Source organism: Rhipicephalus microplus, unplaced genomic scaffold (genome assembly GCF_043290135.1).
Source record: "Rhipicephalus microplus isolate Deutch F79 unplaced genomic scaffold, USDA_Rmic scaffold_12, whole genome shotgun sequence".
Classification (NCBI taxonomy): domain Eukaryota; kingdom Metazoa; phylum Arthropoda; class Arachnida; order Ixodida; family Ixodidae; genus Rhipicephalus; species Rhipicephalus microplus.
In genome coordinates this window covers 15,868,934-15,887,721 of record NW_027464585.1, presented here as the reverse complement: position 1 = coordinate 15,887,721, position 18,788 = coordinate 15,868,934, and the positions used below count along the sequence as shown (strand labels likewise).

At 43.2% G+C, this 18,788-nt stretch overlaps 1 protein-coding gene and 1 long non-coding RNA gene across 5 annotated transcripts; both read right to left on the bottom strand.

Moving 5' to 3' along the window:
- Positions 1-989: 989 nt before the first annotated feature.
- On the bottom strand, positions 990-9,769 carry LOC142783792 (uncharacterized). 4 transcript variants are annotated; one of them, XM_075882374.1, is made up of 14 exons: positions 9,623-9,769; positions 6,932-7,117; positions 6,314-6,475; positions 6,028-6,102; positions 5,280-5,348; positions 5,051-5,203; positions 4,604-4,660; positions 4,358-4,522; positions 3,798-3,863; positions 3,652-3,720; positions 2,511-2,731; positions 2,257-2,416; positions 1,399-1,527; positions 990-1,114 (listed from the first exon to the last, which is right to left on the bottom strand). In XM_075882374.1, the coding sequence occupies exons 1-14, from the start codon at positions 9,627-9,629 to the stop codon at positions 1,065-1,067; spliced, it is 1,569 nt and encodes a 522-aa protein (XP_075738489.1). In that variant the 5' UTR covers positions 9,630-9,769; the 3' UTR covers positions 990-1,064. The 4 variants fall into 4 exon arrangements, with proteins under 4 accessions (XP_075738489.1, XP_075738490.1, XP_075738491.1 ...); XM_075882375.1 differs by lacking the exon at positions 3,798-3,863; XM_075882376.1 differs by lacking the exons at positions 3,652-3,720; positions 3,798-3,863.
- Positions 9,770-15,218: 5,449 nt separating this feature from the next.
- Positions 15,219-16,407, bottom strand: LOC142783790 (uncharacterized). The gene is made up of 3 exons (XR_012888456.1): positions 16,322-16,407; positions 15,518-15,680; positions 15,219-15,357 (listed from the first exon to the last, which is right to left on the bottom strand). It is a non-coding gene; the product is annotated as an uncharacterized LOC142783790 (long non-coding RNA).
- Positions 16,408-18,788: the final 2,381 nt, after the last annotated feature.

The window sequence follows — 18,788 nt, the reverse complement described above, 5'->3', positions numbered from 1 at the left end:
TTTTTGCGGTCTTATCCCACAAGTGAAATAATCATAGTGTTGAGTACAGAATAAGTTTACTCAAATTCACATGTGTGAAACCATTTTGGGGACATTTATGAAAAAGCTTGGGTGCATTATTTTTGAACATCCACATACGGAAATAACAGCCGTCACTTTCCTCGCATATCGAGCAAATCTAAAACTCCCTTTCCATTGGATTGGCTACTAAATGAAATACATATGGATGATCATTCAATACTGTGCATGTAATTCCACAAATATTTGATTCTGGTGGCAATTCATACCTTGTAGTGTTATAAATGACAAATAGCTACTATTTATTGGTTCTATAGACGACAAATGCATCTAACCTATTAGAGGGTATTGGTACCAATACACACAAATAGCTGTCGCCCATAGGTACCCTAATGGTGCCAATACGTGTCTATTGGTTCTATAGGTGACAAATAGGTACAACCTATAGGTCTTATTGGTGACAAATAGATGGGGTCAATTGACTTTTTATCGGTGCCAATACAATTCAAATAAGACCTATAAAGTCACAATATAACTCTTATAGACCCAATAAAATTTCTCTATAGGACCAATAGCTCTCTCTATTGGAACCTTTCCTATAGAAAGGAACCCAGACAACGCTCCGACAACCTGAGGTTGTCCTGAGGATGACCTACACCGTACGAAAGTATGACCTGAGGAAGCCCTCAAATGAACCTCAAGTGGTCCTAAACCAGTCCGTTTGTCCGGCCTCAGATCGTCCTCAGGGCATCCAGAAAAGAGCACATTATGATGAGTCTAGTACTTTTTGAGGACGAAGCATACAAGACCTAGGCACTCATCAGACCTTACGAAAAGTTGCTCTAATTCTTCTTTTGGAGCGCTGAAATGACAACTGATCAATCAAAAGTGCCTGAACATGCACACTCTTTAAAGCACTGCCTGTGAGGTTTCAGTAACAATTTCTTCAAGTATAGCAATAAAAACAGCAATGCACAGAAAACATGTTTATTTTCAGGAATGAAACTTGGCAGTTTTCACTAGATGAGACTTCTTGCCCTGTGCCTTCAGAGGTCTTCATCCGATGGGCTTGACAACGCGACACTTTGAAGACATTCTGTAGTAATAGAAAGCAGCATATCTTGAAGCACAAGTGAATTTAGAGTATCAATAAGAATATTAAGACAATAACAGCATGCCAGATTTGAAAGCATAAAATGAAAATTATATTACCATAATGTGCAGGTACGAACTAGCCATTATATAATGGTGAAAATGATTTATATAGTTCATGCTTGCATACACATCAAAATTCGAGTAAGGCAAGAAAATTATTTAAACTATAACAGCAAAAGTATCATATGTTATGATAGCTTCAACAGCACAGATAATAAAACTCACCCTCATGGTGAGTGCGAGAAGTTCTTAAGCGCTGCTTCTGGAGCTTTTCCCCAGCATGCCGAAGCCACACTTTAATCACACACTCGATGTCATTTTTTTTTGTTTCCGGAAAATTTCGCCTCACGGCCTCTGAAAAAGTACAAAGTTCATAAAACAGGAATTACACAAACATAATACATTAATATAATGCTACATAGGTTGTTTGAAGAAGTACCTCTAGTCAGCATGATCGACATTTTGATAGGTGGGCACATCATCATTAAAGGTCCTTGCCATCCTTCCCCATGTTAATTTCAAGAGTACTGACATTGACACTATGTGTTGCATTACAAGAAGAACACCACGAAGAAGACATCATTGTAACTTTTTTGAAACCTAGCATGCAAAGAATGATGAGGCGCCTTTGACGAAAATACGTCCATGTATGAAAATGTTGACCAGCTTGTCTTAGGTACTTATTCCTGTTTAGAGATCCTCAGTGATCACTATGAGCTTCCATCTGTTAGTTTTCATCTGTACATAAGATTTCCACTACAGTTAAGAATGCCTAGTAGTGCTACCTGATAATAACTTCTGCAAGTAGTGAATGCTTGCGTATGTGTGCCATGCAAGTATACTAGTGTGCTTGAAGAAGCTGCAGGGTTTCTTACTGACAACAGATATTTCATGCTAAAAATTTTCCACGTTTAAGCACATAATTTTAATTAGCAAGCATCCTAAAAAATTTAATGCTTTCATGAAAAGATTGTTCTTTTGCTATTGACTTCAAATGAAAGATAATGTGGATAACAGACTTAGAAATGTCTGTACTCAAACACGGCTCTTGCAGCACATGGTGTTGTGAAACAAATTACTCACTGCAAATGACATCTGTGACACCTAGATCCACAAACTTCCTTTTGCCTTTTTGGCCTGCCCAGCTGAACTGCACAGCAACCTCAAGGCTTAGCAGAAGCTCCAGCATCCTCCTGGCTGCTGCCCCAAAAGTTGAGCCACCAAGGCCAGCAAGCTGCTGTATCTGTACAGTTTTGAGGTCATTATTTTTTTTAGAAGAGTAGCTTAATGCAGTGACTAGAAAAAAAAATTATAGAAAAATATAATGAATGACGTACAAGCTTTAGCTTAATGTTGCCATCAGCAGCAAGTCTCCCCTCAAGACTTAGAAATTGGTCAATATCCTTGACCGGTGTCAAAACCACATCATCATTTGTCTCATCTTGAAGCCTCACTGTTGTGTTGAAAAGGTGCTGCTGCATGGCATCAACCTGTCGTCCCAGCTGCTCTAGCCTCATCAGGATAGTTTGCGAAATTCGCATGAGTTGACGCACGTATTCTGTAAAGACGTGTTCATGAAGTAATAGCGCTGAATTGCAACATATAAAATGGCAAAAGCTGAGATAACATTGAAAATGAGAAGTGCTACTAAACACAGCAAAACAAGCACACAGTTGTTTATGGCTTCTCTGCACATTATTGTCGGTTTTAGAAATTTGTGCCTACATGGCTTCAGTTATTTTGTTAGCATGCTCAGTGATGCCTTTTTAGGACCTGAATACGCATGCAGAGTTGACACTGAGATGAAGCACCTTCATTGCGTGCTGTGATTCAGTGTACCCATATATTTACAACCTAGTTTTCAACAAAAACTTGGAATAAGTTCAGAAAAATTGTTGAAAGTTAGGTTATTAAGTGAATTTGTGAAAAATAGAATAAGCAGAAACAGATACTTTAATGTTTTAAGCACTGAAACAATGTGTGACCAGACCATACATATAACAGTTGCCATAGTTTTTGCAGCAAAGTGATGCCACTATCACTTTCCCAACGAAAGCAAAAAAAAAATGTTTAAAATATAACTCTTCATTTATGGGGTAAAAGCGTGCTCATCGCCATCAAAGTGACACACAGTCCTCATTTCCACTGTGATCAAGAGGCATGTTCTCTACACTAAATAGGCGACAACAGTTGTTTATGAATTAAAAGTATTAATTGTGGCACCTTCGCTTCAATTTTTCTGAGACATCAGGTATTTACACTTGATAAAGCAACTACAGTTAGTACATTGTTCCGAAATTGCAAATAAGCAATTATGCTGCTTACGACTGGCACAGCTATAAGACAAAACGTTTTGCTTAGCACTTGCAAAGATTTTAATCTAAAGAGAAAAAAAACTGTATTCCCTAGACAATAAATACAAAGATTGTCTTCACCTCTGAAGTGGCACCCGGGTAAGAAAGCTTTAATGTTACTTACCAGGAGGTGAGCTTCTATTGCTAGAGGGGAAGCCTAATGAAGACCCATGGGTATTATTGTGTGCAGTCCCTACAGAAGCATAGATGAAGGTTTTAAGATGCACTTCTAAAAACTAGCTCTGAACATTTCATCGAAAGTATTCTTACATGAAGGGCCTTGCTGACTACTGTTATGTTGCTGCAACACTTGCCTTTCAAGGTTGTCTGCATGCTCTGTAAGTGACAGTTCCTACAAGTGACAGTTGCCATTGTTTTTGCTACAAAGTGATGCCACTGTCATTTCTGTCTACTGAAAAAAAAATATTTTTTTTTTGATTATGGGGTAAAAGCGTGCTCATTGCCATCGAAGTGACACGCAGTTTTCTCATTTCCACTGCGATCAAGAGGCATGTTCTGTACACCAAAAAGGTGATAACAGTTGTTTATGTATTAAAGCTTTAATTACTGGCACCTTAGCTTCAATTTTTCTGAGACAACAGGCATTTACACTTGATAAAGCAACTACATTTGGTACATTGTTCCGAAATTGCAAATAAGCACCCTATGTTGTTTACCACTGGTGCAGCTATCAGACGAAACGTGTTGCTTAGCACTTGCAAACCTTTATAACGTACAGGCAAAAACACTTTGTATTCCCCAAACAATGAATATAAAGGTAGTCTGCATCACAATAGGTGCCGATCTAAGGAAGCTCTAATGTTACTTACCAAAAGGTATGCTTCTAGTGCTAGGGGAATTGGAAGGTGTGTGTCTACTGGTAGGAGAATTCCTGATGACATTTTGCCCCTCATTATATCCTGCTCTCTGAGCAGGCATAGATGATGTTGAGGGAAAGCCTAAGCCAGGCTCGTGGCAATTATTGGGTGCAGTCCCTGCAGAAGCATAGATGAGCCTTTTAAGCTGCACAATTCTAAAAACAGCCCCTGAGCATTTTATCAAAAATACCGTCTTACATGAAGCCCCTTGCTGACTGCTGTAATGCTGCTGAAATGGTGGCCCTTCAAGATTGTCTGCATAAAAAAGAAAAGGGACAAGAATCAGAGTGATGGGACAGTTATTTTGGCCAGTTACGCGAAGCTCCCACCATCTTTCCATCAACACTTGCTGCAAAGCTTTAGTTGCAAAGTGATGCAAAGCTTTAGTTGTTCCAGAGTTTAGAAGGCTGGAACTACATTTACACTTGACACACCAACTACAGTTAGTAAGTTGCTCCAAAACTGAAAAGAAGCATCCATGCCATTTAGCTCTACCATAGCTTTAGACTAAACATATTGCTTAGCATATGGAAAACTTGGTGCCTAAAGTAAAATAACAACTTGCATACATAACACACAATAAATATGAAGGTAGACTTCACACGTAAAGTGACACCCATGGAAGGCAGCTTTTGTATCACTTACCCAGAGGTCTGCAGTTGTTGCTGTATGAACCTCTGTAAACATTTTGACCCTCAGGTGATGCCATTCTCGGTGAAGGGGCTCTTTGTGATGGCCTAATGCCTGCTGGTGAACTGGAGTCGAACGCAGGCACTTCACTGATATTGGATCTAGTCACTGCAGAAACATAAGTGAAGCTTTGAAATGTAATTCTACACATGCACTTTGAGCTGTTCATCAAACATAGTCTTACATAAAGCCCCTTCCTGGCCTGTGGTGCGATGCTGCTGCAGTGGTTGCCGCCCTGCCTTGTCTGCATACCCTGTTAGAAAACAGAGGCAAGAAAAAATCAGCGGGTAATGGGACAGTAGAATAGTCATGTGAAGATTAGACAAATTTTCCATTGTTTCTTCATGGCTCCTGAAAACCTGCAAACCTTGCATGAAATCAGCTCCGTCTACAACATAATCAAAGTTACAAATCTGTGCAGTGAGAATGATATAAAAAATGAATTTCAAGCGCTAGCATCACTCTGTCGTGGAATACTCAACACCAAGCAAAGGGCAAGTGTCCAAATTCGATACGACCCTGGGTATTTCTCTTCTCAGTTTTAATTTTTTGTGTCTATCAGTTACTTTTTCATGTCCATCAGGCCACTGATGGCCATGGCGACCCCACTCAATGCAAGAACGGGTGTTCAAGAGCTGCTCTAAAACTGATGTGCATGGTTTACGTACAATATCCCCTTTGGCAAAAACTCTTGGTTGGAAGCGAGTACTTAAATGCGTGCTGACATTCTCAGTTATCGCAGGTCAGAAGCATGTCATATGCTATTTGACATGACATTTTGGAAAGGAAAATGAAAAGTAAATAGAGGTTAACATGGAGTTATTAACCAGTTTGCCACCCTGCATAGGGGTGTAGAAAAAGGGGTTGTAAAGAGGAGAGATAAATAAAATAGCAAGAAAAAAAAACAGGATTTTATCCCAGAAGCATATCACCTTCATGTTCCAATGACCGTGGCTGGGTGGGCAGTGGCCGATTCTCTAAATTTCTTGGTCGCTTGTGTTTTCTCCCTAAGAAAGCAAGCCAGAATCAGCATTTCACAGCCCTAAAGCCAGATAACCCAGTGTTACTTTTGGCGGTAGATAACAGAAAACAGTGTGAGCAATTCCGTGGGGCTATCATTGTAAAATAGGCATTGCAGGATGTAAAAAGATTCAATACTATTAAAAAACATAAGTACAAGCAGTTCACTTTACGTAAAGTTCAAAAATGGTGTTATACGTCTTATCATTGAAGCTGGAGGTGATGGTGCCCCTTCATCATCTTCAGACTCATAGGATCTCTTATTTTTTTTTCTTCTGCCTTTCCCAAGTTCTGCCTCGCCGTCCAAGTTGGATCCATTTTCTACCCTTGGCAGATTTGCCCGTGCTTCGGCATATGTATCTGCAGAAAGAAGGGCAACAACTACTAATTAAATGATAAGCATGATCATTTCTCAGATCTGTCACACATAACAAGTAGAACTCCAATTCCTTTGCATAAGTCATTACCAAGCAGGTACTAAGAGTCACCCATGATATTAAAATGGATCATTTAAATTTTGCTGCAATGACAGCTGACATGCAAGTATTCACAAAATATGAGATACTTGATTTCGCATAATTGTTCTTTTTTTCCTGATATTCTCGAAGCTATCTTCTGATATTCTTCGAAGCCATCTTCTGATATCTTTTCCTGATATTCTCGAACCCATCTAAACTTTTAAGAAGTTACTTTGATCTAAAGTGGCAATTAGAGTTACAATGCTGAAATTGCAGTTTATTACATACCTTTTACTTCATTGCTGACCAAATCGCTGAAAAACGTGCAGTAAAACAGCATAAATAAGGAATAATTTACCAAATTCTCGGACAACAGTGCAAGGCACTTCTATCCAGTCAGCCCCTGGAGTCGCTTTCGCCTTCAACAAACTATGTACATATTTAGTTTGTCGAGGCCACAGGCAGCCGTCGCCTTTCAGCCAACTTTTGAGGATGATCCCAGATGTATCATCCTCTTCTGGGAAGAGAACGACAACGTATTGACCTTGCAAAAGAAAGAGAAGCCAAATTCAAATTCTGTATACATTCTGACACAGTTGTGAAAGTTTATTACATGTGCACTGTAGCATGCAAAAGAGGGAAAACAATGCTTTTCCTTTTCAAATACACTTTCAGGCATTTCTGTGAGATGTTCTTCAGAGGCCAATACCGCAGACTAGAAGGCTGAGACACTGAGTAAATTCCCAGTATGGAGGAAGGGCATGGCAGAGAATAAAAATCTTCACACTTGAGGAACTTCCTTCCAATTATGCATGGCTCACCGCACGGGAGATGAGCAAAATTGTCAATAACGACGATTGACCCATCACTTAGCCTACAGCACCCATTTCTCTTTTCAGCTCTAAGAATGACATTGCCAGGCAATGTTACTTTTTTAAACTCGGGGCCTCGGCATGGAGCAACAAGTGGCCCGTCAGCATGCTCTGCAGCAAATACGACATGGCTTTCAGTTTTCTTATGCCTCAGAGGACGGTGTGCCTGCTCAGCAAGCCTGTTGCAAAGTTGCTCCAAGGGAAGGTCTGGCTTTCTCAGCATTCTCTTTAACGAGGACATATGGTTTTCAAATGGGAAGGCACTCCATGAGTCCAAGGGGCCAAGGTGTGTAACATCATCTGCCAAATGACACAGGCCATGCACATTGTGTGAAACATGCTCTTTGCCATAAATGCTTATGAATGTCCGGATAAAAAACTTGAGCATGTTTCCGGCATACTCTATCTCACTTGCAGGTGCAGCTGGTGTGGAAAGAACAGAGATCCCCACATGTAAAGCTAAGAAGATCTTGTACATGTGTGCAGGAATCAGTGATGACAAAACAACGGGTCCTCCATATAAAAGAAAAAAGCGAAACTCAGTCGCTTTCCACCGATCAAGTTCAGCAATGCTCCTCGGCTTTCGGCTAAAATCACATGGAACACACCGTGCAATTTGAGAATTTTTTTCCGACATCTCAAGACGCACTTTGCTTCCAAGTCTGGTCACTTTTGGGCCACGTACCCACAGTGTCAAGAGCTTGTTCATGACACCCAAGCACACAAGGTGCATGTAATCTAATGGTATATCTTTCACTAGGTCAAAAGGAAGTTCCTCAAGAATACTTTCGCCTGTGTGATGCTCCTCCTGGACTTTTAAGCGAAAGCTGTCATCTGTTCGCTTGCGAGCATTGACGTTTGGGAAGCACACCCTGCCCTCACAGTAGACACCTTTTACGTCACATTTGGTGCAGCTGTAATAGCCTGTGTGGCTTCTGACATATAATACAAATGCCTTTGCTGGTGCATCACATATGAGGGCATACAAGCTAACAGGAATTGCAGTTTCTCCAATGGTAATCCCTGTTGTGATAGCAGCATTTATGTCACAAACAAATGGTCGCAAAAAATCATTCGCGTTGTTGGGCTTGCTGCTTCCGAAAAAAACACCCACTATAAATGGTGCTTTGTCCTCCAAATTACTTATGCGTCCCAGTATGCACCAAAATTGGCCCCGTGAACTTTTTGAAACCGGCAGACCGTCAATGTTGAAGCTAAGCTTCAAAATTCTTGGTAGTTCTGCACAATCTTGCAGCACTCGCTGTAGGCCTGCACTGAGGCCGAAATGATGGTATTTCCCGCCGGCCAGCTGCAACACTTCCAGGCACTTCTTGGGCGTCTGTAACAATGCCCTTGCAGTTGAAGGGAGCGCGCTGAAGCATTCGTGGGACTGTAGTACTCTCAAGAGCGATGTAACTGAAGTGTGCGATGCGCGAGATTGTAAGGCCCACGCTTGCAGTCTCTCACGAAAGGCCAGCAAGCTGTCCACACTGCCGCGTTCACAAACTTGCTCTTCGTTACTCCCAGTCGGTGCCAATTCGAAAGAATCCCTCTGCCTCACCTGCGAGGTCGCCGAAGTCGAAGCCGCAGCGCTGCTGTCATGGAAGGCACGCCGTTCGAAGTCTGTGTGATCGTGAGGCACAGAAACACTGCAGCCGCTGGGGTAGCACGCGTCGCCAGAAATCAAAACGTGTCCTTGGGGCACATCCGTTTCTGGAACGATCGAGGAGTGTGCCGAAGGCCGTTCTCTGTCATGAACACAAAGGCGACGATGGCCGTCTTCGAGGTCGACCGCACAAGCCTCGGAGGGCAAGTCGCTCTCTCTTTCGGCGTTGCGGGAATCTCGGTCAACGTACCGCGTGTCATTTATGACATCGGCCTCACTGTCAATAAGCTGAAAACTAGCATTGACGCGCCGATTAATTTCACGCCGAAATTTGCGATCCGCGCTCTCAGCCATCTTGAACAGCACAGAGCACAGTAGAATGGTGGCTAGACCAAAGAACACCCACCACCAGAACACGTTGTTAGGCTAGTCAGTTGGTTTGTACATACATACATGAATAAGCAGTAAAGATATACAGCGCGAGGCTGAAAATCAACTGTCCTCTCTTTTTTTATTTATTTACCTTTGCGGCTTACAACTTCAATATGAAAATTTAACAGAAGACACTCACCTGGCATGCTTACGATTCTTTGAGGGCTTCTGCGAGAAGCTTCCTCTATGGCGAGAAGTGTTGTATTGGAATGTTGACTCGACCAATGACTCGACTTGACTTACTGCAGGCCCATAATGATGATGATGATAGTTGCGTCACTTTAAAATGGGTAAACAGTGTCGTAGACATCCAGATTTAAAAGCACCTTGACTGCGCATGGTGACCGCATTAAGGTACTGCTTTTTTTTTGTTAGCACCACCACAACTTCAGTCGCCCATTCGTTTTCCCACAGCGTTCTAGTTCCAATGCTGCTCTATTCACGATAACCTAGGCCAGCCCAGTCGTCAGCATGGTCAGTTGTCGTCTGCTCGATGGGACCGTGCGGCATTGCAACACTGGACACTCGAGAATAACGTGCTCGCTATTCACAGTTTTCACGCCTGCATTCATTTTGGAGCCGACACCGTTTATACTCGCACCAAACTTGGTCTGCCGCACGTGCGTTCATTGGGGAAACGGGTCAGACCACAGTCAGTGCGATATAATTCCGTATGCACGTCGGCGGTAGATCACGACCAACGAAAACGTGCAGGCAGAAAGTTTGGCCTACGATCACTTACAAAGTAAATAAATAAATAATAAATAAAAGAACACGTCTTTCTCGTGTTGGCTTGAAGTGCTTCCTCGTGTAACTATCTCATTTTAATGATCGAGAAGTACTTTACTATTATGACTCGAAAGTAGGCATACGAAATCCCGTGGACTTATTCGTTAACAGCCAGAAAATTAACCAAACACGAATTGCGAAAGCTGCATGCACCTACGAAACATGCATATCCTCAAAACGTCCTCGAGCAGACGATATCAGGACAATTCTTCGTCCTTAAAAAGGTCTCAAAGGGGCATTTTGGGGATAATCCTGCAAGTGTCGACTAGAGGACCAAATGAGGACGTCCTGAAACTGCCGAGGACGTTTGTACCATATGAGGACGACCTCAGGTCGTCGAGTGTTGTCTGGGAAGCTTGTCCTCCTCTGTCGCATGAGCGCCGAACAGCTCTGTAAGGCGCTCATTGGTTTGTTTACATCCTGATGAAGTTCTGCCAGGAGAGCAGTGTGCGTGCACTTCGACAATGTATGTAAAAGAGTGTCGCCTCGTCCAAGTTTTACATGTCTATTTTCCTAGGGCGCTCAGCCATGGCTTGGGACAATCCGTCCACGACGTCGCGGTCCGCAGCTGCCCTGTCACCAACATTTGATTTTGAAGACACGCCATGCTCTCACTTGTAACGTTCAAGCCAACCGATGCTTCACTCAAAATCTTGCTTGCCCATTTGGCTGGCTAGGGCTTTGGCTTTGAGATCAATGCAGGCCCATCTACAGGAAGGTTTGCATTTCTAGCGTTCCATTCAAGGAGCACTCTTCTCACTTCATGGTACATAGAGTCACGGTTGCGCTTTCGTTTGGCTGAGAAATTCTTCTCCAAGCCGCCCAGTATGGAATTCTTTTATTCAGAAGAGTTGATAATGTTTATTGCGGTATTGCGAATTGTCTTGCAATTTCAGACTTTTGCCCACCTCCTTTTTTCCACCTCACGTATCTGTTGAACTTTATGCTCCAATGTCATACACTTCCATGCATGCACCGGTGTTTTCATGTTCACTTGACAGTAACTAAACGCACACAAAGTGTGCACACAACGTCACGGGCTCACACAGATCTCGCACAACAAATGCGCACGTGTGTCTTCCAAACATTGATGGAAAAAACTTAAGGGCCAGGGAGCACGCCAGTGGTGCCACGTGACACCACCGGCATGGCCAGCGGCGTAACGTAAAGCCCCTATATTTTGAAAGTAGTGACACTCTCCTCCCTCCGGCCGCTTTCCTCCTCGGATTTCGCTCTCGCACCGGCCGGCGCGCTGCACACGGCACGCTTTGCCGCCCTCCACGCTCGAGACGCTGCGGCAGGGTCAATGGGATCGCTTGTTGCTTTGGCGTTTTTACGTATTATTATTAGGACTTTCACATGCAGACGCCACGATGGCTATGCAAAGGTCAGACGATTGTGATGGACAGGTGTTAACCTCTTAACGAAGAAGTGGCGACGAGAAAAGCGGCGACAAACACAGAACCCTGTTATTGTATTACCAAGTACTTTGCCACTCCGTTTGTGGCGTTTGGTTTTTTCGCTTTAGCTAACATTTTATATATTGTACCATGCTTAAAGTGTTTTTATTTACTATGAAGTTTATGTTTCTGTACCCACTCCCCTCTGTAATGCCCATTCGCTTGTGACGATAATATTTATGAAAACGAATAAATACACGTTGATCAGAGCACTCTACGAAAACTCTTTATTTGTACTTCATCTTTAATATAATTAGGACATCATGATGCACCCAGAAAATACTGGACACACATTTTTGGAAGACATGTTCATGAGAATGAAAGGCGCGTACATTACATTTTAGGGTATATACATGCATTTCAAGAAGACAATCAGAAAAGAACACGAACAAGAAAGAACATATATTACTTACAAATTATACAGATTATGCACCAAATAACTTCGCACTCTCATCGAACCTCGGCAACAGCCGCCCACATGCCAACGCTTTTACTACCGCATTTGCTACTTTTCATCGTAGCTACTTTTGCGTCTTCGTTCCTGACAAGTATTTGGACTCGAACCTTTAGGAACACATGCAAAATGTCTTCGAGGATGTCATGGCACATGGTAAAAGAGGTGACGAAGGTAATGCTGCTTTTTACACTGGCTTGCAGTTGTGCATTACTGACCGCATTTTTCAGCAGTGCTTCTCTGTTGGAGCGGAAAAAGTTCTCAGCAATTTTCACAGTCTCTACCAAGGCTGGTGAGGGGTTTGTCAATGACTGTCGCGGCTGTGAGAAATTCTTAAGCTCAATTAACTTCGATGGTGCACAGTCCAATATCAAAGAAGCACGGCAGTTTTCACAGCGGAGCATGGATCGTAGCTTTGATGCCACATAGCCCGCCAAGTAGATTACTACTTGCTCGATCTCTGAACTTAAATCAAGCAGGTCATCCGGACATTGGACTTCCTCTGTCGTTTCTTCATTTTGATGCTGCTCTAGCCCCACCAACAAAAAACTTTCATCATCCGCATAGCTTCCACTTTTACTTGGCCTCAGAAACTGCGATAGTGTCGCGCTCCTCAGACTACATTTAAAATCATACAGCCTGGGTATAGGATTCTTCGCCCGCAAAGTTGAGAACAAATTTTCAAGTGCGTCTTGGCTTAGTCTGCTCAGCAAAAAGAAGTGGAAGTGGTACTTGTCAAGCATTTCGGCTTGCACACTCAGAGCTGTTAAAGGGGCTACAGTGAGCCCGGTTTGCACTGGTTTCCAGGGTGCTTTCTTTGGGGCCCCTATTGAAAGTTTAGAAAAAAGGTCGAGAGTATCCTTAAGACACTTTACAGCATCGTCGTAGGATGCTTCCACAGCATGACTAAAAGCAAGCTTCGTAGTCCGCGATGTCATTAGTCTGAACCACCGAAACACCTTTGAAATAAACCACGCGGTGGTAAGTGCTTCCTTTTCCAGTTTACCGCTGTCTACTAAAAGGCGCAAACCGGCTGCGGTGTCATTGTGAAAAAGGCTAAACGCGAACTTTACCTTCATTTTGTTGTAATGTTTCGGGTCAACACAGGACGAGTTAAGGTGGGGAGCAATTTTAAGTTCACTTTTCCCATCTTCCTCAACTAGTTTCTTTACATGGGCCAGGTCCACACGAGCAGTCGGCAGCTTGTGCTTTTGAACAACTTCGTCCGGGAGGTAAATGGCCTGGCCAGAAGTCAGGTGGTTTCTGAGGTTTCTAAGAAGGTGGGGAACATCAGGCGTGAACCACAGTCGTCTGGCTGGATCACATGGGTGGACCCAACTAGTTGATGGCTTACTATGCCTCCCAGCGTGAATCCCGAACCGGCTCCACAGTGCCATGTTTCCACCGGCCATGTCCGAAACAACATGAATTTTGAGCCCTAGGGATTCGCATGCAGTTATTATTTTGATGAGTTCATCTTTAAGAGAACTTGCGCAAAAAGAATTCTCTGTAAGATGGTAGCCAACTACCTGTTTCCACCTGGATGACGGGCCACCAAGCATGAAAACTAACCCATGGGTAGCTAGGCTATCATCAGGTAGAGAGCCATCTGCTAAAGGGAGCGTGGGTGCCCCCAGAACGGCACCGCACGAGTGGTCGTACACAAGTCCTGAAGTTATTTGCATTTCGTCTATCATGAGTGCTGCATGCCGCTCTTCAGGCTTCACGAGGCTGACCTGCAACAGCAAATAAAGGAAAAGTTGTTCCAAGCAGTTCCGCTGCAATTAAATTATGACTAACGCCAAAAGATATTTCAAAAAAACATTACATATGCCCAGGTAAACAAGTATTATGGAATGGGGTAGGTATTTGCGCGTTACAGTACATTCCACACGTGCAGCGTAGTTTTGGCTATGAGCATTGAATACCTTCATCTTTAAGGGGTCCAGAATATCGGTCAGAAGTCCTGGTTCTTTCTACCGGAATCGGGTATCCATATTTCTCTTAGGAAGTTCTAGCCACGAGATCCACAAGTCAGGCGCAGCCTCAGGGAGTGAACAAGAGTGCTGACTTCCCACCGCATTCCTTGGGTTGACAACCGCTCCATCGAACGCATTTGGTCTTCATTGAAAAGGCCCCTAATCCTCTTCTTCAAGCAGGACTTTTCGTTTTTGCTTTTGCGGTATCTCTTTCTTGCTGTGACCAATTTTCTCATGGTGTTCTCTTGAAGGCGCTCCAGCTGCGCTATCCGATCCAACAGCGCCTGCTGAGATGCTAAAAAAACACGAAAAGCCTGAGGCGACAAGCCCATCGTATGCGTTACAGATCACCACAGAAAGTTGCTTACAGGCCTCCAGGTGCGAAGACAGAGGAGGCACTTCGAGACTGGCGGCAGGCACAAGCTGGTGTGTTGCATGAGGGGAACCTGCACAAAGAATTATTGTTGCATACATTTCAAAGCCACACGTTAAAGATAGTGGTTACCATTAGAAACATCTTTGGTGATGAAGTGATTGCCGCTGTTACTGGTGGGCAAGTGAAGGGGCTCTTCGGCTGAAAACAAAAAAAGACAAATCTTAGAACATCATCGTTTTCCTAAACATAGCTCCTCTTGACAGATGTTGAAAGCGAGGAAAAAGAACAAAATAGATAAAACGTACGTTCTGCAGTAGCCAAAGAACTACTTGAATCTGAAGCTGTGCTGTCACTGGCAAATGAAGTCACAGGAACAAGCGAACCTGTGGAATGCAAATCAGAAAAAAAAATCGACAAGCCCTAAACAAAGCTATCATTTCTCACCTGACAAAGCCATGTCCATGTGTGCCTGGCTATTGCTGGACTGCGGGCTTATTGGGACTTCAGCTGTAAATAAAATTTAACATAAAAACCCTGTGAACAAACAGAAGGTGCTTCAACATTAATCGCAAACAGCAAAAAAAGAATCTTCCGAGAAACCTCGGGCAGGCTTTCCACAGGCGCTATTACGCTTTCGTCATCCAAACGCATCACTGCAAGTTGTCTGTTGCGTCGGCACCGACAGACTGGCGGAGGAGGATCCCGCATATTTCTCCCCAACGAACGAAGTTGAGGAGTTGGACCCAGAACCAGGCGATAACGAGGCAACATGTTCTTGACCGCTGCTACTTTCACATGTCCCGAAGTTCACCTTGCCTGCGTCAACAATGAAGTCATGCACTGAATGACACTCGCGTGCATTTATTCGCGCAAATAACTTCGGATAATATTGGCTACACTAATTCAAAACGCCAAGATAACGCATATCGATTGTAAATTATCAGTAGAGGTTATTGTCATTCCTGAGATCGCTCACCTTGGTGCAAGTGTGTGCGAATTTCGCATCTTTTGGCGGGAGGTTTTCGTTGCTTCGGAGCCGGCCGGTGCGAAAACAAAGTTGGAACGGCGTTTGGTTTCAACTTCTTTTTTCCATACTTCTGCAGTATCAATGGTTCGAACTGATCTTCAGTAAAATGGAGCTGCAAAACAATAATACGATTATTTGAAACTGTGGTATCCCGAACACTTCTCAGGTATTGGTTTTGACCCATTCCGATTTGCAAAAAATAAAAAAAAAGAGCTGAATGATGGCCTCAATGTCTTCCTGTTGTGATTTAGAAGTTCATATTTGTACATGAGCTCTAACCGGTACCTCACGAATGGGCAACCCAGGTAAATATACAAAATACAAATTTAAATACTGCAACATTGAAAAATTACGTGTTGCTGGACATGACTAACATATTACAGTAAGCGGCTTTTTGTTTACTATAACAAAACTTCTTTACAGCATGTCTAAAACAAAATACAGCTGTGCAGCAATTTTTAAAGACACGTGGAAAAAATTCTACCGAAATAGCACGTCGCTACAGACCAATAGAGAGACCAATGTATATATTTTTAAGAAAGGTATCTTAAATCCGCATTAAAGTTGCAATCGATGCAGAGGCACGCATTTTGCTGTACCTCACTTTGCGGTGTCCCGACCCGCTTCTCCGCAAAAAAACAGAGAAGCCTGGTTTCGCAAAAATTGGAAATAGCTGTGAATGTGAAAGAGCGAATTCACCACATTCTATGAACTCCTCGTGGCGGCGGGGAAATACCAAAAATTATAGTTTACCTCACACAAAGAAGTCCTTCTGGTAGGCGCAAAGTATTTTCTTCCGATATTGTGCAGCCACTGCTTCTTGCGCTGGACATCTTTTTCCCCACGAAATGTTGAACAGCGAGAATCTTTTTTCGCTTCTGCTATTACATTGATAGGCGCAGCAGAACGGCATTGCGATGATAAAAAAAAGCGCGAAGAAGCACATGCGCGCTGAAAGTCGCCGTGGCGACAGGGCGGCAAATGGCGACCAGCGGAAAAAAAAAAGAAAAAGGCAAACAAGTTTGGCCCCCGCTCGACAAGGGGCGGAGACGTCGTGGTGACGTTTCGCTCCCCGCAGCCAATTAGGGCCCGCGGAAGCCCTGTCGTCTCCCCTCCTGAGAGAGTGTGCGAGGCGGGAAGTGGCGGGTAAGGGAAACGGCGGCAAAGATCCAAGAAAGTTGCTACTTTCCAAAAATATAGGGGCTTTATGTAACGGTGAGCAGACGACATGCTAGCAATCGCCTCCATGCTAGAGTAGGGCACGAAGAGAGGTTGGGCTAAAATCCACGCCACGGAGACCCTCATGCCGTCTGCACCAGTCTGCACCGGTCATGGGGATGCTAGCACGAATGTCGCTCGCTCAGCCTAAAAAAAAGGCTGCTCGGCACGGGACGTGGACATGTAAAAAAGCGCACAGGTACTTCGGCAGCGTGGACGGTCGCTCGCCTGCTCTAAGCAGAGCAAGCTTTCGCCATGCTTCGAGTAATCTGGTCTAAAATACATGTGTTTGGGTCGGGACTGTGTGACACTTCGATGAAAGTAATGATTCGAATGAAGCGAGTTCGATGTAACGGGTGTTTACTGTACTTCACAAGCCAGTCGTCTGTGATGTCAGTGTTGGTTGAAATCTACAATGTGTATGAAGCGGTTGTTCTTGTACTTTGTTTTATAATCGTGCATGTCTAAATTTTCTACGTTGCCTTGGGAGGGATCTCGGGCCAAATGCACTGTCATGACAATGATTTCATTCTATGGGTGTATTTCAGCGTGTGCGTCATTGCGAGATTGACTCATTTTTGATAGCAGCTTGTTCTTGGTTTTGCTGTTTAGCCACTGCTTCCTGTGTCCTCAACCCTGAGTCCACTTAGCGTTTTCGTAATTTTGCCCCCACCTTCTACGCCCTCTATTTGTTTTCATTCATGGGAAAAAAATTGATGTTCTATAGTTATCATTGTCATCGGGTATCTTGCATCACAGTTTCCTATAAGTAGATGATTGATATGTGGGATATAACATCCCAAAACTACCGTATAGTTATAAGAGATGCCTTAAAGAAGGACTCTGAAAATTTCAGCTACCTGAGCTCTTTAAGGTGCACCCAAATCTGAACACACAGGCCTAACGGCATTTTTGCCTTCATCAGCTATGCAATCGTCGCAGCCGGGATTCGCTCCCATGACCTGCGGGTCAGCAGTCGAGCATCCTAGCCACCAGACCCCCGCGATGGAACTTCTTATTAGTAGACTACAGGGAACTCTGGCACTAGTGTCTGTGGCAGTGATCAAAGCGCAGCTCCATGCTGCTCCAAACTGTAATTTTTGTTAGTAATTGCTTCAAACCTGCTCGGAAACGACACTGAGAGATAAAAAATGATGAACTTTTACTGTTCGACCCACTCATTAGTCCTGAAAAACTGAAAGAAATCTGTACACTATCATCCCAGTATGCTGTTAGTGTGTAGCATTATTCGCTCTGATTTCATTCGTGTGACAAAATCCAGCATATCAGCCATATGAGTCATTTTGCAGCTTTTTTTTTTTTGCTTTCAGCTCGACATGTAGGCCGGTGTGGTGAAATCATGTGAAAATGAGCAGGATTGATTTTAATTGATACTGGTTATCTATCTACTGCTTATTTGGCAACAGTTATGCGGGACTGCGGTTAGTTCTAAAATGTGGTGCTCAGCTTTACCAGTTTCATTTGATTTTTGCTACAAGTACTAGTATTTTAAATATGTCGCTCATTTGACAGCACTTTTTTTTATAACCAGCTATTTTTTAATTGTTTGCTTCTTGAAATTTACATTGCTTTTCTGTAAGATATATTATTATATTAAATAATAATTTTTACGAGATGCTTTGATGTGCTGCAGAAACACTTAAGACTGCTTCAAAACAGTACTTTTCCGGCTTCAAAGTATACTAAAAAAAATTAAGATGTCACTTCCTTCACTACTATGGGAGCTGTAATGCTCGACACTTTGTTGAGCACAGGAATTGTGGGTAATACACAAATTTGCCTATTCTTCATGCAATCTCTGCCATCACATGGGTTGAAGCTATTTTGTCACGAAACAAAAATCAGCGCATCTTCAGCAGTTTCATTTCAGCACATAGACTTTTTGGGCTCCTCTATTCAAATCAGGTCACAAAGCTCACAACAGTCCATTTTTTTGTTTTAGACAAAAGCAAAACAGCAACAAACAAAGCCACTAGTGCAT

Bases quoted from the DNA above. Each gene is read 5' to 3' on its own strand.
- LOC142783792 (XM_075882374.1), bottom strand. The intron at 4,661-5,050 runs GTAAGTGATACA...TTTTTTATGCAG, and splicing joins CAACAACTGCAGACCTCTGG to ACAATCTTGAAGGGCCACCA. The intron at 3,864-4,357 runs GTAAGTAACATT...TGTCACTTACAG, and splicing joins CACTAGAAGCATACCTTTTG to AGCATGCAGACAACCTTGAA.